The following is a 25,086-nucleotide window of genomic DNA, read 5'->3' on the forward strand; positions in this document are numbered from 1 at the left end:
CTCTGTCTGCTTTTTAAAAAAAAAAACATGACGACAAAATGCATGAAAAATAGTTTCTTTATTATAATAAACTTTTACCACCTTTCTACACACTGTTAGTAAAAAAATGTCATAGAGTTTGTATTAGTGAACAGTGGAAAGTCTTGAACATTTCAATACATTGTTGGTAGAGGTCGACAGATTATCGGGCGGGCCGATTACCGGCACAGATATTTGAGAATTTGACAGATATCGTATCAGCATTTTTATTTATTTGACTGGTTGATTAAGTCTCAGATGGAGCTGAGACTCACTCTCTTTTGCTCCCCTCCTCGCTACCCACCCTGCGCCTTCTTGAATGAGCGGAGCCACTAAAGCAGGAACAATGTTAAAACAGCAGCTCGAATAACTCGTCCAGACTTATAGGAGAGCGTGTTTTCAATTAGGAGATGGCGTAAAAAGTGTTGCGTTTTAGAAAGGCACATTTAGGTGGACACCAATATATTAGCTTTTATAACATTAGTTCCTCAATCAAGCATTAGTGTTTATGATTGACAGCAAAAAAAAAAGCACACTAAAAGTGATGGTGATTAGCTGTTACCATAACATTAGTTCGTCAATCTGGCCAGCTTCGTTTGAATTTCGATGCACTTTTTGTTATAAGTCATGTTGGTTTTATTGACAGTTTTATTCATTTATTGAAGAAAAAAATCAGGGGAGCTATTTACGTTTTCTTTACCTTTATACGAGTTGCTGCTAGATTTATTTCCTGGACTGTTTTTGGTTTAAGTGAAAGATAAGTCAAGTTAGTTGTGTTGAAATTCAAATGTTTTTAACTGCAAAAGGTTTCAGAGAGCTATATTTATTTGAAATTATAACAAATATTCTTGGATTTCTTTTTGCATTAGTGAATATTTCTTACGGCAATTTTTTTGCTTTTACAGCAAATGAATATCTACTCCAAATATCGGTTATCAGCCTCTTCATACTAATAATTGTATCCGCCCCATATCGGTCGATCCCTAATCGTTGGTCATAGAAACAGACGCTACTTTCCAGAATACAATCAGTACCACGGAAGACATCCCTATTATCCACAACAACCCAAAATGACAGATTAGCTTAAAAAGAAATGTACCAGTTTGAAAAATAATCAAAATGTAGACAAAAAAACTTCTGTATTGCAAAACAGAAGTGATTTGGTTTGCAATATCGACACTAGTTTTAATTACAAAAAATTAAGGCGACTTCATCTGAATTTCATTACAATCACATACAATCATTATTAGCCCTTAAGGGAGAAGCCAGAAAGCAGAACAAAAGGAGATGAGATGAAAAGTGACACTGCCTTCTGACCAAAACACCTCTCAAGGTTTTTTTTTACGCATTGAATCCACCTTGATTTAGTCACATTTGTTCGCCAATTTGAAAAAAAAAAATCAATTTTTGGACAAATATTCACAGATAAAAATCGTTTAAAAACACTTTGGTATACATAGTTTTTTTTTTTTTTTAATTTTCTAAATAGAATGTTTCAAAAAATTTGATATCCTTTGAGATGAAAATATCACAGAAAAAAAGCCTGACATGGCATTTTCGGTTTTGCTGACTCAGCAGCTTTCCCAGGCCACAACTTTGGCCAGGAACACATTTTTTTTTCTTACAAGCATTCACATATGTCACTTTAGAGGTGACAAAAAAACGACGGCACTTTGGTTTTGCTGACTCTGCAGCTTTTCCAGAAGGACATTCTACTGCTCTAGCCCAAAACATTCAATTTCAACACAATCTCTTGCAGACAGTTATGAAGAATGACTTGTATGTGAAAAAATGTCGCAAAAAATCGACTCAGCACTTTTTGTTTGGCTGACCCAGCATTTTTTTGCAGGAAGATAATTCACTCTCTCAGCCAAGAACGACATTGAATATCAACACAATCTTTGATGGACAGTCAGGCAGGTTACCTCACGTATGAAAACTGCCCCAAAAAAGCTGATTCAGAATTTTAGCTTTTGCTGACTCAGCAGCTTTCCTAGATATTCTTCTCTCCCAGGGCAGAACAACTTTGGCCATTATCATAGTGAGCAATAGGGTAAGTATCTATAGAGGTTAAAATGCAAAAAGAAAAACCCTGACTCAGCTATTTTGGTTATGCCAACTCACCAGTTTACCCAGAAAACAATTTACCTCTTCCAGGACAGAACAGCATTCTATTTCAACACAATGTCTTTCAGACACTTGGAAGGCTTGACTCAGCACTTTTGGTTTTGCTGACCCAGTATTTTTTTTCCAGATAGACATTCCACTCTACCCAGCCATAATGCTATTGAATATCAATACAATCTTTTACACTCTATGTTCTGAAAAAGCTGACTTGTGTTTTTTGGTTTTGCTGACTCTGTAGCTTTCCCAAAAAGACATTCTACTCTCCGAGGGCCAGAACAACAATCTTTTACAAGCAATCAGGTAAGTCACTCTAGAGGTGAACGACCCTGCCAAATAGGGAAATGCTACCCCAAAAATAAATTTGCAACTCATACGCGGTCTATGCTTTAATGGCGCACAGGTATTCTAGTTTAATTTGCCTTAATCGTTTATGTTTTGTGATATTTACATCTCAATCTTTTGGAAACACCCTATATTTTGGTGTTTGTTTTAGGCAGAGGTGGTCACTTGAACAAGGCTTTGGGTGCAGGATATTTTATCATCATCTTCGTCCTCTACTTTCAGAAGCGGGGAGAAGTCAGCGTCCCCCCCTGCCTCTTCCCGCCGGGCAAGCTGTCAGTCACTGTGTGCGGGGCTAGCTGGCGTGATGCTAAAAACGTGGATACGCAAGTGGCCGGCGATCTGGAGGCACACGGCTGTGCAATAGCATGTCAGGTCCAACAGGGAGAGAACCTAAAACCCATAAAGTATTCCGATATGAGCTATACATAAAAAGATTCCTTTGTAAAAGCATGTGTTGGTATTAGTTAAGGCAGGGGTGTACAAACTTTTCAGAGAGCGGGGCAGATTTGCTAAGCTGAAAATGTGTGAGGGCCAACTATTGAGCCTGGCATTCTTTTAACAGTATATGATATTTTTGCAGTGCTTGGCGATCATTGTCGCGACCTTGTAGCATTTTCATTTGACTCGCAGGGTCTCGTGAAATAACGCTCCTGTGCCGTTAAAACAGCTTCCACTTGCTTCACCTTTTCACAGCGTTTGTTTCCTGTTAGCGTCTTGTAGTCAGTATGTTTTGTCTGGGAGTGCCTCTTGATATATTTGAAAACAGTCACAGTCTTTTGGCAATTTGGGCAATTTCGGTGAAATTATACTCCAATTACTCTTGTCCTGAAACAGCGCACCACAGTCAACTTTCTTTTTTTATCCATATAATGACATTTGGTGAAATGGTGACTTTCTGGGGTAAAAATGGAATATATACTGTGGACAACATTACTGGCTGGCCATATATTAACTTTGTGAGAGAGACCGGGGGGCAGTACAAACTTGATCAGGGCCGTAGCTGGCCCCCGAGCTGGACTTAGGGCATACCTGACTTGGGGGATGCAAACCCGTGAGGAAAAGAAAATGTAATTTGTAAAGTAAAATAGCAGGACTAACCATGGCAATCCAGAGAACAATATACTCATCGATGAAGCTGTTGAAGTACTGGTTGAGGAACAGGAGACCTGGGCCGATGAAGGCCGTGTCCGGGAGGTGAAGCTCACTTTTCGTCATGTGCGCCACCTGTGCCATGGGGGAAACAGTCTTTTATCAGATTTATCGTTAATCCTGCACTTCTAAAAAAAAAAAAAAAAAAAAGTTATGTCATGGACAGCAGCCCCTACCACATGTTAGAACAGTGGTCCACAATATTGTGTGTACCACAGACCAGTTCATTATAAAACTATATTCTCCCAGCCCAACTCTAACATTAGTAATAATGGTTGGATCCTTTAACCACTAAGGTCGTATGGGAACCATTCCCTGTGGTGTGTCTTGGGCAAGTACAGCCTGGTGCTACCCATCCTTCTTAAGGCCAACATATGTTTCCACTCGGTCTTGAACAGATTTTTCGCGTGTTAGTTGAATGTGCTGACCGCTGAACTACGAAAACAATAGATAGATACTTTATTCTTCCCCGTAGGGAAATTCACACTTCCAGCAGTCTACCCCGTTGTTTATTAACAGATTAACATGATGCCCTAGGGGTGCTTTAGCGGAGTGGATGACGTCACGCCAGTCCAAAAGTTCGACATCCCTGCGGCAGGTGAAAAACTTTTCTTTGTGAAAATCCAGGGATACACCACCTCGTGTTAGCAAGTCCGCTTCCTCTCCGATTCCCCCCGGCTTTCGTGTCTCTGTTTAGCGGCGTTGCCCAAATCCCTAATGTTAAGGCTTGACCACTAGGCATCTAGTTGACGTAGGAAAAGGCATTCGATTTTATCTCATGACACTTTTTACACCCGGTACCGTCTTGTGACGTTCATATTTTGGTTGGCGATTCATACTTTGTGGCGATGACAATTTTGTGAAGTCTCTTGGTTTTATATATTTTTACACGTGTTTTTTTTCATTATTTACTTTTTTCTTTTAACATTTTGATTAAGGATAAGTTAAAAGTGTAAAATAAAAAAATACATTTAAAAGATACAACTGATATATTTTTACCTTTTCCATGAAAAATGAATAATTTAAATGAATTTTAAAAAAATATGTGGAGGAGGCAAACCCCTACCCTTAAAAACAGCCTGGAGAGGGTGTACTTGCCCAGGACACAACACAGGAAGTTGTGCCCCCACGACCTTGGAGATTAAGGGATCTTTTAACCACTTTGTACAACAATGTTTGGGCTGAACTCTTTCCAATAATGCTCCCTTACAACGTTGCACAACATGAAACCGTTAGTACGTTCCAAAAAAGGGTTGAGAGAAAATCTAATGCTTTCGTATGCCTTTTCCTGCCATCTACAATCCTTATTGCGTAGTGTTTTTGGTGCCCTCACCGCCGGGATGCGGGGTTCCATTCCCATTGCATTAAATGCTGTGCAAATAGGTTAGCGATCGTGGTCCCTAAGGACAGTTGAGTTGCCTGCAGACCTGTTGTGAAAGTAGGCCACCAGAACTGTCATTGTGATTTTCTAGTAAAATATTTTTTTATTGGTTAACTGAGTCTATTTAACCCTATTTTCTAATAATTAACCTGATAACAACATAGTAATAACATGAGAAAATGTTATTTTAGAAATTCAAATAAATATCAGTTCATGGACAAAAAAAAGTATTGATAATTTGTTTTAAGATATTAATTTAGATAATAGAATCTGAATCTATTCAACACATTTATTCATTCATCTTTTTATTGATGTATTTAATAGGAAAACCCTCTAAATTCTAACTTATGGGTTTTATAAAGTGAATGAGCAAAAGATGTTTTTTTAGCTAGCTATCTGGATACATTTTTAGCTTTCTAGCTACATATCGTCTTACAATTTCTGCTATTTAGCAAACTTTTTTTTGCTAGTTATCAAGCTAAATTTTAGCCTCCTATCTAGCTTTTTTAGCTTACTACCTCACTATTTAGTTAGATTTTTACTCTTAACTAGCTCCCCTTTTACCCGTTTACTTTTCTAGCTATGAAGCTACTTTTGAGCTATTTAGCAAGCAATCTAGCTAAGTTGCTATTTTAGAAATGCTTATCAAACTGGGTGTGTTTTGGGGCAATTACTAGCAAAAAGTAGCCTCACTCTAGAAAAAACCTGGACTACTCAAAATCTCTGTAATACGCAGATTGCACACCCAAACTTGAGTTTTTTTGGGGTAGGTGAAAAAATGTTTGTACGCACAAAAAAAAATTGTAAAAGCAAAAAAAAAAAAAAGGCATTTTTCTTTCTTTCTGCGAGGCCCCGTACCCACGACCGGTCCGCAGTCGGGTAGTTGCTGACCACTGTCAGAAGACCAACCCACCACAAGCTTATTGGAGATCTTTGCAATGACCATGCCGAAGGTGAGCAGGTAAAGGCAAGGGTGGTGCTCAAACAGCTGACTGGAGGCCTTCTTGAAGATGATAAAGGCCAGCGTGAGGATGAGGCCGATGTGTAAACCCGGACTCAGCACGCTGGTGTCCTGCACCGCAAAAAATGTGGATTTAGTGGTGCTGTGCAACATCAAGGCATCTTGAGGCTATCAGGGAAATTGACCTATGGCTAAGCCCCGCCCTCAAATGTAATGAGCCAATCAGTCTGCATAGCCAAGCCAGTACACTTGGACATTCTCTGCTGGCATGTTCATTTAAATGCATTGCAGTTTTGTCATTTTTATTTCGTTTTTGGTGTTTTTTCTTACATTTCAAATTCTAAAATGGTCCAACGGTGTACATGCGGTACGTGAAAATCTGATACAAGGTAACTGGCGAGGCTGGGCTATGGCGTGTGTTTTCTTTTTAATCCTTCCCCAAGCCACATTTAAATAGTCGACCACAGCACCAACTCAATGTGGATAATGTTAATAACTGCTAAGGTAAGGCATGGTACTGTCAGTTTGCTGGAGAGAAATATAAAGTTATTAATAGCCTTAACATCTCCAACTTTAGGCGGACGTTAGCTAACGTTAGCTCTTGACTAGGTAGTACATCACGTCACTTTATTTACTGGGAGTTCAGTGGCCTGTAATGTGTTAGTTTTGTACTTTGGTAATCATACATGATTGTTAGCTGTTGTCCAAAGTCATCTAAACGTTAACTTATGGAGCGTAAAATTTGCTTCCCCCGCAGCTGGTCCACTTAGTGGAACGGAGCAGTAACCGGTTTCCCTATGGATTTAATCCAGATGACGTGTCTAATCAATGAGATCAAACTTGTTAGTGCACATGAACAGATATTTACCAAAACCTAGTATATCATTAAACTCTGCTTTGGCAGAAAATATAGCTGGGCTAACACGGAGCTTTGACCTACGCTTAGGCTAATAAAAGCTAGTTGAAAAAAAAACTTTTACAAGTCACGCCACGTTAGGTTAACTAGTTGAAGGTAAACAATGCTGATCCTTTATGGCAAAGGTCGGGATTGACGCATGTGACAAGCCGAGACATAATGTGGGACACAATTTTAACTCGAGTTAACAGTCAAAGTGTCACACCAAAAGACCATTTTTGACTGTAAATGGCTAAATAGTCCTTATATAGGAGCTCATTTAACAGTTTCTGTTCATTGTTGAGACACTTTATGATGAAAAGCCACAGAAAATTTTAAACAGCAAGTTATAGTAAAGCACAGCAGTTAAATTGGGTGATCTATAGGAATGAGTGGAGCTATCCAAACAGCGAGCACATTTCCTCTTCCCCTCACCCAGGTAAATACGTTGGTATCCTCGTTAGTATTTTGTGACACTTTTTTGGAAACTATTATTTATGACAAAAATGCCAGTCAAAATAAGCCTCAATACTCTTAAATAACTGCGGGAATGATTATAGGGCACACGCTCTGGTATTATTTTTATTTCATAGAGTTTTTCAAATGATCAAACATCACAGTGAAATAAAATGTGCTTAAGAATTAACTTTTTCGTTTGGCGGTTTTGTTGACTTTTGTCTCAAATCATATTGTATGGCTCAATAGACATTGTATCAGAAATTAAGTTTTTAGGGGTCATAATCAGGGATCAGAATTTTCCGCGGATCCGCGGATTTCCGCTGTTTTTGAACCCCAAAGGTCATTCCCGTAAATCGTCTAAATTCGATGAGAAAATATTTTGGGGGGGGTGAGGTATGATACGTGACTGTTTCATCACCCCAAGTTAGCATTTAGACCATTGGTCGATAGGTTCGCTGATAACCAATCAGCGGAGCTTTTGTTCAGAGCATTGGCTTTCTCAAACATGGTGCTCCTTCCTCCTTTCTTTTCAAACGGTGAAATGAGTGTTTGAAAAAGTAAATATGAAAATACTAAGAAAAGAAGACGAGGCTTTTGTCTCCGAGATTGATAAAGGAATCAAGAATAAATTTAAGTGGTCATGGCTGGAGAAGACTGTCACAGTAAACGTTAAAATCGGCGCAAAGATCGAGGAAGTTACAGAAACTTTGAGCCAGTTCAACGCAAAGTGTGATGTTCCAGGGAAAGCAAAGTGTCTATACTGTGTCGATCTGATCAATTATGGTACGCGAGGTTGTGTGGCACTGATCGATCATGCTAAAATGAACAAGCACAAAGCAAAATTAGCCTGCCGGCGATCAAATGATGCACTCGGATCCGCATTTAAAATCGGCAGTGAAACTAACAGTAACACCACCGGTTCAACATTATTGGCCGTTCCAAATCCTTCCACTTCAAATACTAGCAGCAGTCAACCACTGGTTCCCCTGTGTGACAGAAAATCCCAATCTGAGGTATTTATAAATCTATTTATTTATGAAATGATTTTATCTTTTGTGTTTATACAATATTTAGAACAGGATAAACAAAATTTAAAATTTGTTATAAACATGATTAAAATAAATTATTTTGTATCATCATGATCATGTTCAATATTACAAATGCTTTTAATGTCAATATATATATATATATATATATATATATATATATATAATACAAGGTTTCTGTTTTGTTGGATTTAATTCATTCAAGTGCAATTTTCACATAGCAAATAAGATAAATGCTGTTGGCCCTGGACCTGGCCGGGGCCTGCGGCCCCTGGACCCTGGCTATTTCAGCTGAAAATGAAAATCTCCATTCTGATCCCTGCATAATAGACAATAAATTAAGCTGGAAAACACACACCAGACCCATACAAACTAAGGTATCTAAAAGCATTTCAATAATTAATAAAGCCAAATTCCTTTTAAACTATAATGCATTGTATTTATTATATTGTTCTCCAGTTCTGCCATACTTAACATATCGTGCAGAAGTCTGGGGCAATAATAACAACACTTCACTACAGCCCCTTTTTATCCTCCAAAAACGTGCAATTAGAACCATACCCAAGGCAGATATCAGGATCATACAAATATTTTATTCCTGCAATCCAAAGTATTAAAATTGGATTATTTAGTAAAATTTTTCACTTCACAACTGCTATTTAAGGTCAACAAAAAAGTGCCAGAAAACATCCCAAAATTATTCACTCGGAAAGAGGTAAATTATAACTTATGGGGCTGTTGTAAATTCAAAATCCCAAAGGTGAGAACCACCAGGAAAAGTATGTGTGTGTCTGTGTGTGGAGTCAAACTTTGGAACAATTTACAAGACGAGATCAAACAATATCCAACTATTCACGTGTTCAAATTTAAATACAAAAAAAACATGACTGGCAGAATACAGAGATGAAGAAAATGTGGTATGAGTGATACGAGAGATTGGAAATACTGCGTTTACAACTAGAGTTAACCTTGTTGTTATTGTTACTATTATTGTATCATAACTTTTATTATTGCTATTGTTATTATTATCATTGGTGTCACAATGATATTTAGTGACTAGTGGCATTACAACGTTAATAGATGGGTACTACGGTGATTAGTGTATAAAATGTGAATATTGTTCTTATTATAATTATTGATATCTAACCTATGTAACATGTATATCCATGAGATTTTTTTATATTTAGACACAAAAGAGGAGCTATCTGTAAAATGTAATTAATAAGGAAGATGAAAGAGTAGGAAAAATAAGCGTCTTCTTCTTACTTCCCCTTTTCGAACATGGTATGTTAACATTATTTTTGTGGTAGAGTCATTGTTTTTACCCTGTTTTTATTTTATAATGTTCGAAATAAAGTTCATTCATTCATTCATTCATTCACCTTTGAGCAGTTTTGGGCACGTTACTTAAAAAAAATTAGCACCTCACCAGCAACATATTTATCCTACACTTGAAATGCAACAAAAATACATATAAAAAGTTAACAGTAATAATAATCAGCATGTACTTAAACATGCACAGAAATGAACGTAAACCCATAAAATGTATGAATTTTTTTCTCAAAAAAACAAACCTGCAGTGAAGAGCAGTGAAATACACTGTTAGAGGGAATGTGAGCCCCTCCTTTCCCCCATTGTGCAATGGAATGCCCCAGTGGCAGTGTTGTGACATGTCGCACACGCAGGAGTTAAATACTGTTCACTTAAACATATGCACGTTTACCTGCCTCATTCTTATTATAAAAGCCCGTAAACACAAAAACATACACCTGCGTCACTATTAGACCGTACTTTGCATTTTCTTCCTAATTATTTTTCATTTTCTCCTGTTCAATTCAATTACTCGTGTCGTGGCAGGTGGTGCTAATCTCGGCAATTTGAATCAGTCAGTTCACATTGATGATTAAAATTACAATTTGACAATACAGAGGTTATTTGTAAAAACATAAAACGCTTGTAAGGTACATTACTTATATTTGTCAAAGCCCCCAGTGTGTAACATTTGACCACTAAATGGCTGTGTTGTCTGTGTGAGCGAGGGCCAGTGCCACATAGCACAGCGTGGCGGCAAGATGTTGGACAAACATGGTGGCGACCTAAAAGTGAAGTCCACTGTGTAAGAGAAATACAAATTACTTGACCTAGGATTTTTTTTTAATAAAAATGAATTTTGTTATGATAGTTCATGTATATTTGCCCAATATTCAAATCAATGTTTGGGCACTAAATATCACACACTGTCCCTTTAAACAAATGCTTTAGGCTGTAAATAGGGTTTGTTCTTTGGTTTTAATTCAGAATTATGAAATTGCCAAATAATTAAAAAAATCTACTTAGAAGATCTTCCCTATCGTGGGTTATTTTTGGAACGTATCCCGCGAGAAACGAAGGATTACTGAATTTCAAAAATTTGTATTTGGATGAACAGAGGGAAGAAAGTAAACATAAAAACAAAGCAATCTTTTGGTGTTATGTTACTGAGCAAAACTTACTGCCACGGTGGAACCGTTTTTACCAACGCCCCCATTGAGAATAACGTAGAAATAGTTGTGGCAGGAGTAGAGGGCCCCGCCGATGATCCCCATAATGGGAAACACGTACAGCTTCAGTCCAATGAGGGGCAACTGAAAAAGACAAAGAATGAAGACTTCTTGAGGGTATTGTACGAAACCAAGATAAGGGAATGAGCTGGTATATGTTTCTAATTTTGGCTGAATTTAGACTCAAGTCGGTTGCATGGAAGCAATTCAAATTTAGCTCAGCTTACTTACTATGACGATTACAGTAAGCCAGCTCCAGATACAGTAAGCCAGCTCCAGAACAGGCTTTTTCTACTAAAAAACTCAACAGGTTTTATAGCATGTGCTTTGTTGTTATGCAAATTAAAAATGCTTGTCAAATTGATAAATATATACATAATTTCCGTTTTTGACATTCATTCAAAAAGAGACATGCAAAGGCGGTATCAATTAAGTGTTCGACAAGAGTAATATACCTTAAGTTCGAACTATAAGCCACGACTTTTCCCCCAAGCTTTCAACCCTGCGGCTTATGAAATGAAGCGGCTAATTTTTGCAAGGGTGCCCGAGCAGTAAGGGTAAGAGTGAGACATGTGGAGTATGGGGCGCCCCTGGGGAATACCGCAGAATGTGATGCACCTGGGGGACCATCCATTGGAACTTAACTCCCCTGGGGACAACCAGGCCGCACTGGCGTGTTGGGGCGACCGCTCTCTCTGACCCATAAAGCCCGCACACACTCCTGGTTCTCTTAGGTTCCAGGTGGGTGGGTGCAGAGGCGGGCTAACCGGAACCATCCGGGGTGGCGTAGTGACACACCACTGCAACGGTTTGGGACATCAGCCAGGCAACCTTGTGACGGAGCTCCGTGCCTGACTACCGCGGTTATCCCCGCCGCACCCAACACCACCACAGCAACGGGTTCCGGACATCAGCTTGTCGACCTTGTGACGAAAGTTCCCGACCGACTGCCGCCGTTACCCCGCCACGAAGGGTTTGGGCATCAGTTTCACTTTTCCATCCCAAAGTTACTCTAACAATGACAGTGCATTAGGGACTGACTGTAGGTAAAGCTCCAACGTAATGCTGTATTTTCAAAAACGCAATTTCTAACGCCAATTTTAAAGCTTTTACAGAGAATCACTATTGGCTTCAAATATCGGTTATGCGCCTCCTCTTAATACTTATAATCAGTATCGTCCTGAAAAACCTTTACCGTTGCAAATTTGGACAAGGCGGAATAGTTACCGTTGTTTGCCAGAGGCTCACCCCTCCGAAGGCAGACATAAGGTACATGACCATGATGGAAAACTGTACCTCTGTAACGTCGACCCTAGGAAGAAGACCTAGTGGTTGGTGTGGACAAGCATAAATTGGCATGTTCCTGAGCTTGAAGACTCACAAGCCAAAGCGTAGCGTTCCAGACACGTAAGTCTGCCAGTGGGCACAGAAGAACATGAACATCCCAATGAAGCCGCAGAAGAATATCCAGTGAGGGTATCGGCCGATGCCGCAGGAGATGCACGTCCCCACGGCGACAAACACTGTGGTGAGACAACGTAGTACTTTGGCAACAACTGTGTTGAAAACCGTAAACAGGATTATGGCATACCTGTGGAGACGGCGTCGCAGCCGTGGTCAAAGAGCTCGCCGAGGGCAGAGCTGCTGTTGGTTCTGCGGGCCTGTTTGCCATCAATGGCGTCCAGAGACTGGTACACGAACAGGCCCAGAGCACTCAGGATAAAAGCCCAAGCTGGAGCCTAAAAATTATATTTGATTTAAATTTTAAGGAAGCAGGACAATCCTTGGACTCTGAACACACCTGAATCAATGTGTGATGGAGAAATTAAATTCATGTTGAAACTGCATGTACTGTATATCAGTAGTCCGCAACCACCGTAAGGAAAGGAAAAAAAGGGCTTATTTGTGGCTTATACCGTATTTACTTGTGTATTAGGGCTGCACAGTTTTGGGTAAGAAAACCCTAATTGCGATTTTTCAGACCAGTATTGCGATTTAGATGCAATTCTTGATTTTAAAAGAAAAGTTAATTTTCTGTGCTAGTTTTGTTTTTTTGTGAATAACCCTTGGATGCATGAACTACCAGTGCATACACTCTTCCATGAGTGGTTTCAAAAATCCTAATGGCATTAAGTCATAAACATGTTTTATGAGGAATATGACAATATTACAACTTTTTATTTTTAAAGATCTTGAAGAATAAAAGCGCATGAGGTCACTTTTGATCCCACTAATGCATCCAATGGCCAATACTAGTGACAGGGACATCAAACTTTTAAGAAGGAAAAACAAGTCTGTATGATGTCACCAGTCACTGCTCCTTCTGGAAACGCCTAGACATACCTTTAGAAATGTGTGTAGAATACTAATGTTTAGTTTTTCAAATTTTGATCAACTTTGACCTGGAACCAGGTAAGGCTTCATGCTATTGTCCCAGCTATTTTCCAGTAAAGATGCCCATGCTACACTCATGTTCAGGCATGTGATAATAAAACAATATTCAGGCGAGAATAAAAGTGTTCCATTTCTGTGTGTTTCAACGTAGATTTTTCAATATTAGACTAGAATTGTCATTGATATCAAGACTTTGAAACATTTTATGCAACGAGATAACGCATGACACTCCAGGGTGAAACATCTAATAAAGACTTTGAAGAGAAAAATGATAAAAGACTAAAGACGATCAGCATAGAGAAAAAAGAAAATTGTTACAACGCTAGTGCTAAGAAAAACTGGCCTAAGTAGCTCTCCTAAGTTGTAATAATGCAGGGAAAAATAATAGTGCACTTTAATAGTAGAACAAAGACAGTAAGTGAAAAAACATTTAGCAGCAGCAATTTTAAAAACCAAATATAATTCACAAGGTGTATGTATAGTTTCCTGCAATATAGCTAATATTTTTTGCAGTTTCATTTTGCAGCAACAAAAAAAGAAAAAAACCCAAAGAAAATAAAAAGAAGTAAATGTTAGTAGCATTTGCAGTGATTATTTTCGTAAGGGACAAAACTTCAGAGTGCTACCTTTCAAAAGAGACCTAAACTGTTCAACGGCTTGACAACAGCATTCAGTTTACTTTGGGTGAATTTTACAAGATTGTTAAGGGGTTAAACTTAAGTAAACAGCACCCTCTTCTTGGGAGCTTTGTTGGGTTGCTTCATTGTACATTCTTGAAAAAAAAAACACCGTCTTGCGATGACACAATCGTAGTCACATTGCAGTATTGATTAGATTTGGGTTAATCTTGCTCCAGCAACCGCTTTTCTGAACTGTAACCATGGAGCCGATGGTTCAGATGCCACAAGGTCTGAACTAACAGACTAAGGGATAGCTTCTTTCCAGCGCTATCAACACGCTAAACCAGTTTTGGAACACTGTCTAAAGTGCAAAATCCCAGTTGTGTAAAGTTTTTCTTTTGGATGTGAATACAGTACTTCATAATAGAGATAAACACTTTGTATCATTTTTTATATTGTATATTTTGCAACCCTTATTTCATTGTAGCAACACAATGATAATAAAGGTGATTCTGATTCTGAAAACAAAACTAAAAGTTTGGGTGCGCGTTCATCCAAGGTTTTACGGTTGTATATCAACGAGATTGAGCAATGATTGATCGGGCAACAAATATCGCTGACCTCTTTGCTCAGCACTGGATGCAATGGGAATTGAACCCTGATTGCGCTTGTGAGAGCGCTGATACCAAATCACAAGGCCACTAGGATTGTAGAAGACAAATAAACATAATTTGATTTTATCTTGGTGCCAAATTGTACAACGCCATAATGGCGCGTTATGGGAAATAGTTCGGCCAAAACAACGTTGGACAACGGTGTACCATGAGTAGAAGTAGTGTGATAAAATCTAATGCTTTTTTCTATGTCATCTATATCTCTAGTGTTCTAGTGATTAGACAGTGGATTTGAGTATATTATAATTATTATTATCATTGTTATTATTACTAATGTTATCATTGGGCTGGGGCCAAGATTTGCGACCAAGAACATGAAATTTGTTGAATAATTTTTTTCATCTTGATAAAAGCAAGATAAAAGCAGATTGGCGCAATAGAAGCATAAGCCCTCTTTGAACTCAGTCGGTTGTTAACATATACAGGAATTAATAGAGAAAAATGTTCAACTTTTTAAGGAAGTCTCACCTCACCTTTAATTAAGAATGTAGCGTATTATTGGCCTAAGGGTCTGCAGATGGAAGATGGCGATAAAGAGACCAAGGATTCTGATTTGGCACACACCTTATCTACGAACAATAGAATCAGTGATAGTATTACCAACAACAGCTAGTCAAGCCATCCAGTCATTTATTTATCGTTGCATTGACTTTTTTTTTTTTTCATAACGGAGCATTACCGATCTATTCAAAGAGGGCAGCGTGTTAAGACAATAAAACGATTGCTTTCTATGCTAGAATTTATATATTGCTCTCTTGTTCTGCCAATCAAATAAGATGTAGGTTAATTTATTATTAAATCTGACTGTGCCAGGCCAGACACAAACCTAACCATATGTCACTGATATACTGTAGGGAGTTCCTGAAAGTGAGTCAAGCCCTTTTAAGAAAATAAACTGTATTCGTGGCATTTGCCAATTTCAAAAAATAAATTGTAAGTGTTAGGTTCTGCATAACTAACTAAAGTGTACTGGAATGGCTTGTAGCTTAATGAGTGAATAATCAGCACAGATAAGCATGCAACAGATAAAACGTGGACTTTGTGAGTGTTCCAAGCATGAAACGGGAGCAACACACGGAGACTGTGTAATTTGAGAGGGGCCAAAAAAAAGTGCTCCAGGATTAGTGACATCACCATGGGTGGCGAGCAGGCTAAATTTTCATCTAAAAAGAGCTTTCTTGTTAGAGATAAGGGAGGTGTTGTGCACCGCATTTGACTTCGTGGTCACATGTTTGTCAGGTCCACTCTGGTTGGAATGAAATACATATTCATGGTTCTTGATTGATAAACTCGAGAAAATACAGGCAGCCCCACTTTACTCACTTGTAAAAACATTCAACATTCAGTGAAGAGCGCAATGGCGAGTGTCACAGTAGGAGACATTTGGCAGGAGGCAACTGATGCTTTTTGGGCCCAGAATGATCACATATCCTCTCAAAGTAACCAAAAAGGCCTGAAATATGCATTATGATCTGCATTAGCAATTTAAATTATTGATTTCATAGTTGAGGTCAATAAAAATCTTCAGCTTCAGGCAAAAATGTACAGGTCGCAATGTAAACGAGATAAATCTCGTTGTCATCAACATATTAAGCAACAATATAGAGGATCAATATTGTTTATACGCTGCAGGGTAAGACATGTGATTTACATTCAACTGATTAACCTAACTTGTCGTGACTTGTAAAATAGGCTTTGTTACTGCTACTAGCTTTTATTATTCTAAACTTACCTTAAAGCGTCGTGTTAGCCTAACAAAAACTTTTCTATTAAAGCAATTTAAAAATATAGCAACTATCTTTTGTAACTATCTGTTTTCATACATTAGCAAGTTCTATGTCATCAGTGTTGGGCCTGCTAAAATAAAAAAGTAATTATAGTTACTCACTACTTCTACCAAAAGGTAATAGAGTTGGCAACTGAAATACTCTACAGTAAGAGTAACTAGTTACCAGGAAAAGTAATTATTTCCATTCATTTTATAAAAAAGTTGTATGACAAATAATTTTAAATATTCTGTGCAGCATTTGAGTCAGTCCATTAGGGAAAAAACAGGCATGTAGTCGTATTTACTGCACTTCAACAGCTACAGGTTTTTCTTACAGTTGATGGTCAAAAAATCCAAACAGTAAACAATATAAATTGAGTTTAATAGATTAAATGGGAAAATAGGTGGGGAAAGGAAACAAAAGAGAAAAACACAATCAAAGGAAAAAAGGGATAATAGAAGAAAAAAGAAGACTTTATATATTTATATAAACACTTTATATCAACACTAAAAAAGAGGACATACAATTAAAATATTTATAAATACAGTGGAACCTCAGTTTCCGAAAGCCTCTCAGTTCGAACAAATCGGTTCTCGACTTCGTTCAAAAAATCGGATTTCGTACGCCGGTACGCTAGAGTGCGATGCTGAGCGGCATACGGGTGTAGATTGCCCCCACCCCTCGTGAAGAACTGTTATGACGTGCGCGCGCACTTCTTTTCGCTTTAGATATCGGTGAACGGAGTGTTTTAGCCCCTAATTATGCCTCCGAAGAAGGTTGGTGCAAGCAGCAAAGTTGCTACAGGTGAAAAAAGAAAGGTAGTGCATACAACGATTGCATTTAAGAAAGAAATAATAGCAAAATATGAAGAAGGTGTGCGAGTTTTCCTTCTTTCGAGGGAATAGAGCATGGCTTCTGCAGACCTTCACAAAGGTAAGAAATCCTATTCATAATTCTTTTCTTTATCCTTTAACCGCTCACCACTTTTTGTGGAGACCCGGGTGCTAAATGACGTGTAAACGACCTGATTTTTTTAGTTGTACACGTTCATGTTAGTGTAATCTTTCGTAAGGAAGATTACGCTAACGCGAACGTACGATTAGCCTGGGTTAGCTTCATGTTTACGTTCATGGTAAGCATTCAGGGTGTTTAAAACGATTTTACATTACTTTTAATGGGAAAAACGATTTTCGGTGATCGAACAAATCGGTTTTCGAACAGGGTTCTGGAACGGATTATGGTCGAGAACCGAGGTTCCACTGTATACAAAAAAAACATCAAATACAAAACAATGTAAACCTTTAATATGCTTAACAAATTTAAAGTCAACAACACCGAATCCACCCAAAATGCATATTGACCAATGATTGGAGAAAAAAGGCACCTCGAAAGGAAACCAGCTGTGACATTGATGACAAAAGTATTTCTGCGAACTATTGAATACATCTACCTAATTTAGTGTATCGTTTTGTGTGGTCATTTTTTTTTTCAAAGTGAAAATGGGGCATCACTTTCGTTTTGGATTTCCTCTCAAACTAGAAGGTGTATTATTAGACCTAACCTCCACAATTAAACCAACCTTGGATTAGTGGCGGAGGGAGATCATTAGCACTGTTGAACTGAATCTTAATTGGATGCAACGTGCACGGTACTGGATTTGTGATGAATTTTTGTCTTCGGGCAAAGTGTGTTTACGATTTAAGTGCTTGGTGTAAGGTAGCCTTTAGTCTGGGGAGTCTTTATAGTCTAAGCAGCCCTTTGAGACTTCTTATGATTAAGGACTATACAAATAATCATGACTTGACTTGTTGATTGGTGGGAAGCCGGCTCCCTTCTTCCGCATTTTGTTCGCGAACAACACGAGTTGGTTGCTGCTGCATCGACTGATGACGCTTTCAGATATAAGTCTCACATTTTTTGCGACTCATTTGCTTTTTCTTTCGGTGCTTTAGTAAACACTATATGCGTAATCACTATCTATCTATATAGTAGTCGCTATTTTCAATGGTGAGATGATCCCAAAAGACGTGATGTGAAAAACTGAGCGAAAATCGTGCAGCTGAAAATGGCACCAGGTCTGCGTGGGCATTCCGCAGTTACCATTCTGAACCAAAGTAACGCACTGCTTTTGACCGTCAGTAGGGGTAACGATTACTAATCACCAAAGTAAAAAGCTGGCACATAACAGGCCACTGAACTCCCAGAAAGCAATGTGACGTGAAATACAACGCAGCCAAAAGCTAACTTTAGGGATGTATTGTGTAACTTTATATTTCTCTCCATCAAGGTGACAATATGTTGTCTCAACACTATGTCGACTTACCTTAGAACAGATGTAGACTTCTTTATTAACATTATCCATGTCGATTTGTTGCTGTGTTTGACCACAAAATTTTATCCAACTTGTCTCGGATAAGATGTGGCTTGGAAAAGGGTAAAAGATACACCCAATCGCCCAGCCTCTCAGGATACCTAGTACAGATGTGCCTGTACCATGCTAGAGGTAAGATTAGGCCTAGGAAAAAAACAACCCGACCCGGCCCGCGGGTATAAAAGCCCAAACCAGCCTGAACCTGACCGAATAACTTGATTTGAGGAACCGAACCCGGAGTAACCCCGAAGCTACATTTCGGCGCCGCGCATACTTCAGCGCCGAAGTGTAAGTGCATGCTGTTCAGATCTTCCACGAAAAACAAGGAGACATAATTGGTGAGTTATACTGGCTTTATAGATTTCAGGTATCTTGTTTCAGACTGCTCGTGACTTCTCTGTGATGAGTACGTTTTAAAATGGTCATAATATGATGAATCCCTAGAGTTTAAGCTTTACAATTATATCTGGCATGACATATTTCAGTGACTGGTGACATAATTTCTACAGCCAACTCCAAAAAGAAACTACTTTCTGCTGTTAATAAACAAAGTGAGTGGATTAAACTAGGGTTTTTCAAACAGTGTGCAATGAGACGTTGTCCCATGTGCTGCAGAAAAATTCCCCATTTTTATCTTTGGAAAAAAGCATGGCATTGTTCAGTATCTTTGTTTTTTTTCCAGTAATCAGCAGAGTAACTGAAAGATTCATCCTCATCAGTAGGTGGCTACTTTATTTGACTTCTTATTTTTTAAACTATCTGCTCATAAAATAGTTTAGTATATTTAACAACTTATTTTGTTTGAAGGTGTTTAAGAAAGCACTGCAAAAAATGATAAATCAGTTCAATTAATTCTTACATTTACTGTTAAAAAAAGTTAGAAAGTAGTAAAAAATGTTCCAAAGCCCGATAATGTTTGCTTATTTTCAAGCGTCTTTTGTTATATTTTTGAAAAAAAAAGAATAAAAAAAGAAATAAAGTAACACTTGAAAAACTTGTTCAAAAATATAGTAAAACCCTAAATAAAAATAAAAACATTTATTAGAATAGATAACCTGTAACCACGGTGAACACACTTAAAATGAAACATGTTTTATAGTTAATTTAGGTAAGATGATAATTTAAGGTTAAGAAAATATTTTAAATTGATGCCAGAAATCAATTTGTAAACATTTTTGATGGTGTGCCTCAAGATTTTTAATGAAAAGTGTGCCTTGGCACAAAAAAGGGTGGCAAACACTGGTTTAAACCAAACCGATCCCGTAAATGATCAAACTAACAATGATATTAGCTGGAGACCTCATATAAATAGCATACAATCCCCATTAGCAAAGTACATGGCAGTTAAAAGTAGATGCAGGGATATTTTTGACCCAAAAAGCCTTCAATTGATGTAAAGTTAATTATTTTAGCCTTACTTGATTTGTGGTACTGTATAGACATTTGGGAAGATACATATAAGAGCAATATAGAATTGCTTATTCGATTACAGAAGAAAGCTATCGGGATTGTGCATAACACTGGATATAAAGAACGTACAGTTTATGAAATCCAACATGTTAATATTTGAAGATATAGTGAAACTTAAATTCCTATTATTAGGATACATAGCAAGAAAGCACCAACTCCCAACAAATCTTCAACAGTTGTTTTTCTACAGAGCAGACACTCATATGAGGGGTATACATTGAGTTCTAATATTTTCGCACAACATTAAAAATCCATTGCGCCACTCGAACAGTTATTAATTTAGATGATGACTTTAAAACAGTCCCAAATTTACATCCGTTAAAAAATAATTAACGATTCGTATTTTAGATAAGTATACTAAAGTAGACTAATAGGTCGACTTTATTTGGGTATTGTAAGTTTAAGGAGTTATTACTATTATAAAAGGGGTCGGGGACCTTTTTGACCCAAGGAGCCATAAAATCAAAAATATTCAGGTTTTTTTTTCAGAGAGCCACATTATATACAGTATTTTAAGAGAAAACTCAACAAAACCGCTAAACCCGCGATCCAGACAAAAGCTAATTCTTCAGCACATACTTTTTTATTGTGTGACGTTTCATGATTTGATAAAATCTATTAAAAACAATAATAATGACAGACCCTTTGTCCCATATCAACAAAAACACAACTTGAAATGTGTCTCCATCCCGCAGTTACTTAAGAATGTTGAGGCTGATTTTGACCAGCATTTTTGTCATAAATAATGGCTTCCAAAAGGTTCTTTAGTAAAAATGTTGAAAAATGAGGATAACACTGTATTTACCCACGGTGCAGACGCCACTAGGAGAGGGCATGAAGGAAACTGTAAACTGTATTTAAAACTATGCCCTATATGTACTGGAAAGAACAACATTAAATTCATACTGTTGACCCAGTACGGTGCATGTAACAACACAAGAAATCATAAGTTTTCAAATCCTGTGATATAAATTTGAAATGTTTATTTATTTGTATTTTGTGAGTTTTGTATCTAGGCACAGCACAAAAACAGCACCAATCATTAGTTAGTACAAGGAAACAATAAACCAATTGCACAAAACCAGCTCTACAATACAATAGTACTATCGTTGAACATGAGCCCAAAGCTGAAGCAGAAGCTTTTAAGTGATTACCCCTGTTCCATTATTTCCTTGCTGGGAAGACATATTCAAAATCAAAAATTGAAAACACAATGTTACCCCACAAAGAAAAAAAAGATAACGAAGGTATGATACAGTGGAACCTCGGTTTTTGAACGACTCACAGTTCGAACAAATCGGAGTCCGAACAAAAAATTCGAGAAATTCTTGCTTCGAGGTTCGAACAAAAATCGGAGTTCGAACGCCGGTACTACAGCTATGGCTAACTGTAGTGCAGTGGTACCGTCTAGGGGTGGATGTTTCACATCACATTATTTTACTCCTTTTAATTTTCTCAGGTGCAATTGCACCTCCACTACACTAGGGAACGTCCGAGATTAAACAAATGTGTAGCAAATGGGCCGAGTTACAGAATTTCGTCGAACTCCACCACCCCGATGAAGCTGCAGCCACCAGAGTCATCAATGACTTTAACGACACTGTCATGAACCACTTCCGAAAAGTGCTAAAAAGAAGGCAGAAGCAAGTGTCATTGGATAGATATTTTAAGAGAAAAGAACATCCTGTAGCAGAGTCATCCGTAGCAAAGAGATTTGAACGTCTGAGCACCCCTCAGACAGAAGAGCTCCCCGAAGATTTTATGGAAGGGGACTCTCCTTCCAAACAACAATTTTCCTTCCTCCTCCATCTCTCTCCACCGTCCACCTGCGCCTTCTGCTGACCACCACAAAGGTAAAAAATCCTATTCATAATTCTTTTCTTTATCCTTTTTTTTTTAATTTTTACACGTTCATGTTAGCGTAATCTTTCGTACGGAAGATTACTACAACGCGAACGTACGATTAGCCTGGGTTACATTTATGTTTATGTTATTTGTGTCTTAAAGGTAAACAAAGGTAAACATTCAGGGTGTTGGAACAGATTAAAACGATTTACATTATTTGTAATGGGAAAAATGATTTCGGTGTTCAAACAAATCGTTTTTCGAACAGGGTTCTGGAACGGATTTTGGTCGAGAACCGAGGTTCCACTGTATTTCAAACTTATAATAGTATTGTTAGTGACTCATAGAATACCAGTGCTCCCCATACTGTTGAAAGTCTAGGTGCCCACCAGACTCTCATAAAATTATCTTAAAATTACATATTTTCAAATATGTATAAATGCAAAGTTGATCAAAATAACAATGATATATCATTACATAAAAGATCGCAAACTCCATAGTGTGCTCGCTTGAACTCTTTTGTAGAGTCACTCGCTTTTAGTTAATTGGTTGATACGTGTGTTTTTGTCTCTGTTGCTGCGCGATTTTGTTATTTGTATAGTATATGATTTTTTTTTTGCTTTCCCAATGCTGTTGAAATCATATGCTGGAATTAGAATACTTGCGTTTATTACTTCTCGGCTTGCTTACTGAAATGTATGCTCTCTGGTCTCCCGATGACTGGAATTAAAAGTTTGAAGCTTAGTCAAAAAGTAGCAGTGAGACAGTTGACTAAGACAAGGAAGTTTGACCATATCACTCCAATATTAGCTAACTTGCACTGGCTCCTGGTCCGCTTAAGATGTGGCTGTAAGATACTCTTACTAACATACAAATGTTTGCACGGATTTGCCACCACTTATCTCTCTGATTTGATTTCCCCCTTATGCTCCTGCACAGAACCCCTGCTTAGAAAAATGCTGGTCTACTTGTGACTCCAAGAGCCAAGAAGAAATCTGTAGGGGACCAGTGCTGGGGTATGCTATGAGATCAAATTTGCAACATCGGTGGAAGTTTTTAAATCGTGACTTAAACAATACTTCTATAGGTTATGGTTGATGACGACCTCATACTTTTCTTTTCCTGTCCTTTCCGGCTGCTCAGTTGAAGGTGAATTGAGTGAGAAGGACGAATCCGGAAGAGTCAGCAGACTAGCACCTGGACATGAAGCATGTCATCCATCATCTGTATCGACCATACGGCTGAGATGGGAAGCCGCGTCATTGTTGTTATGGAACTTTTGGACAATTTTACATATTAGCTATGTTTTTTTGTGGATCTTGACTATGCTCCATGTAGTTTTACACAATGCACCCTGGTCATCCTGAAAGGGGGGATTACCATTTGGCTGCCCCCTTTTCAAGGTTTCTTATTTGCCTCATGCTGAAGTTTTTCATTGCCCCATGTCGGTTGTAGAAGGGAGGATGGTGTAATTGTGGCCTGTGTAGTATTTTGAGACATCTTATGATTGAGGGCCATACAAATAAACATGACTTGATATTAAATTTAAGTCAATAAGGGCAGCATGACAGCACAGAGGTTAGCGCATGTGCGGCACAGTTCTGCGGTCATGAGATCGAACCTTCCTGTGTGGAGTTTGCACGTTCTCCCCGTGCTTGCGTTGGTTTCCCTTGGGCACTCTGATTTCCTCCAACATTCCAAAAACATGCATATCAGGTTAATTGGCCGTTCCAAATAGTCCCTAGGTGTGAATGAGCGAGTGAGTTGTCTGTGTGCCTTGTGACTGGCTGTCAACCAGTTAAGGGTGTCCCCTGCCTACGCCCAAAGATAGCTGGGATGGGCTCCAGCACCCCCGCGACCCTACTAAGGATAAGCGGTGCAGATAATGGATGGATGGATGATGTCAATAAGGGACTTTTAAAAGGTCATCATCTAATGATAACGAACACCTTTTCGAGTGGAGAAAAGGCTTTTCAATATTTTATGAGAATATTGGACCCAGAAGTTATGGATTCGCCTGAGAAAAATGAGTGCTCTGAAGTTACACAACTGTTCAATATTTGTTGGGAGTGGGTCAATGTCATTTCTTTGTTATCTAATTTTCTATTGTGGGTTATGGTGCTGTTTTGTTTTGATTTCGGTTACGGTATGTCTTCCCTGCAAGAAAAACAATGATAAACACTTTTAAACGCCACGGCTTTAGCCTACTCTGTTTGTGCACATGTTTATGTATTGTATAAATGTATTATTGTTATTTTTCGTGAAAATGGCTAATTGGGTCATTTTGGTTAATACATCATTGATATTGTTGTCGGGTTTTTTTGTTTTTGTTTTTTTTGCGCTATGCCTAAATAAAAAGCTACAAATATAAAGTAACTCTTCCATGCGCGAGCAGGGTTTCGGTATCCAAGGTCGCCTCCACTCACCTCTTCTGTTGCCGTGGGACAAAAAAAGACGAGCAAGAGCGTGGAAGCGATGTTGACCACTAAGCCGACGATAGTGAGCGTATTGGGGGCAACCGAAGTCGGTATTTGCTGGACCAGCCAGTTCCAGTAAATCTGACACGGAGGCTCCAGCAAGGAGCGACCCGAAGCGCTGTATTTGTGCTCTTCCAGTCGCTTGAGTTGAGCGCTTGTCAGCGGCTCCGGCCACAGCAAATGGGCCATAGTTTCGCCTTGAAATGGACTGCGACGATTCCCCAGGGAAGGAAGCTCAAATTCGGATATATAATCTCAAGCAATCCCAAAACATAGCAGCGCATTAAACCAGTCGAAGGACGCGATAGTGGCTAGGCCATTTCCAAGGCGGAACCCGAAGCGAGCAATGACGTTTCGGACAGGGTTGAGTACGTACAGGAAGTTAAACTCCGGAAATGCGAGTCACTTCCGCATCAGGCAAACAGACGATTATTTTCATTTTAAAACATTTTTTTTTTCATAAAATTCATTTGGTTCTCATTAAGTACAAAAAATGAAACCTGCCATTGGCATGGTTTACTCCTTTTTGATCAGGGAGTGAATTATCT

The 25,086-nt window shown here is 38.4% G+C and overlaps 1 protein-coding gene across 1 annotated transcript; it reads right to left on the bottom strand.

Moving 5' to 3' along the window:
- Nucleotides 1-39: 39 nt before the first annotated feature.
- Nucleotides 40-24,885, bottom strand: chpt1 (choline phosphotransferase 1). Its single transcript, XM_088348598.1, has 8 exons — nt 24,488-24,885; nt 12,510-12,657; nt 12,300-12,441; nt 12,146-12,230; nt 10,871-11,002; nt 5,931-6,089; nt 3,586-3,711; nt 40-2,877 (listed from the first exon to the last, which is right to left on the bottom strand). The coding sequence occupies exons 1-8, from the start codon at nt 24,725-24,727 to the stop codon at nt 2,761-2,763; spliced, it is 1,149 nt and encodes a 382-aa protein (XP_088204724.1). The 5' UTR covers nt 24,728-24,885; the 3' UTR covers nt 40-2,760.
- Nucleotides 24,886-25,086: the final 201 nt, after the last annotated feature.

This window comes from Urocampus carinirostris, chromosome 11, assembly GCF_059441175.1.
Source record: "Urocampus carinirostris isolate Australia breed hairy pipefish chromosome 11, RoL_Ucar_1.0, whole genome shotgun sequence".
In the NCBI taxonomy this organism is placed as follows: domain Eukaryota; kingdom Metazoa; phylum Chordata; class Actinopteri; order Syngnathiformes; family Syngnathidae; genus Urocampus; species Urocampus carinirostris.

Coding starts and splice junctions, on each gene's coding strand:
- chpt1 (XM_088348598.1), bottom strand. CDS start 24,727: ATGGCCCATTTGCTGTGGCCGGAGCCGCTGACAAGCGCTCAACTCAAG. Junction 12,231..12,299: donor GGAACGCTACGCTTTGGCTT/GTGAGTCTTCAA, acceptor TCTTCTTCCTAG/GGTCGACGTTACAGAGGTAC. Junction 2,878..3,585: donor TTGTTCTCTGGATTGCCATG/GTTAGTCCTGCT, acceptor TATGGGTTTTAG/GTTCTCTCCCTGTTGGACCT.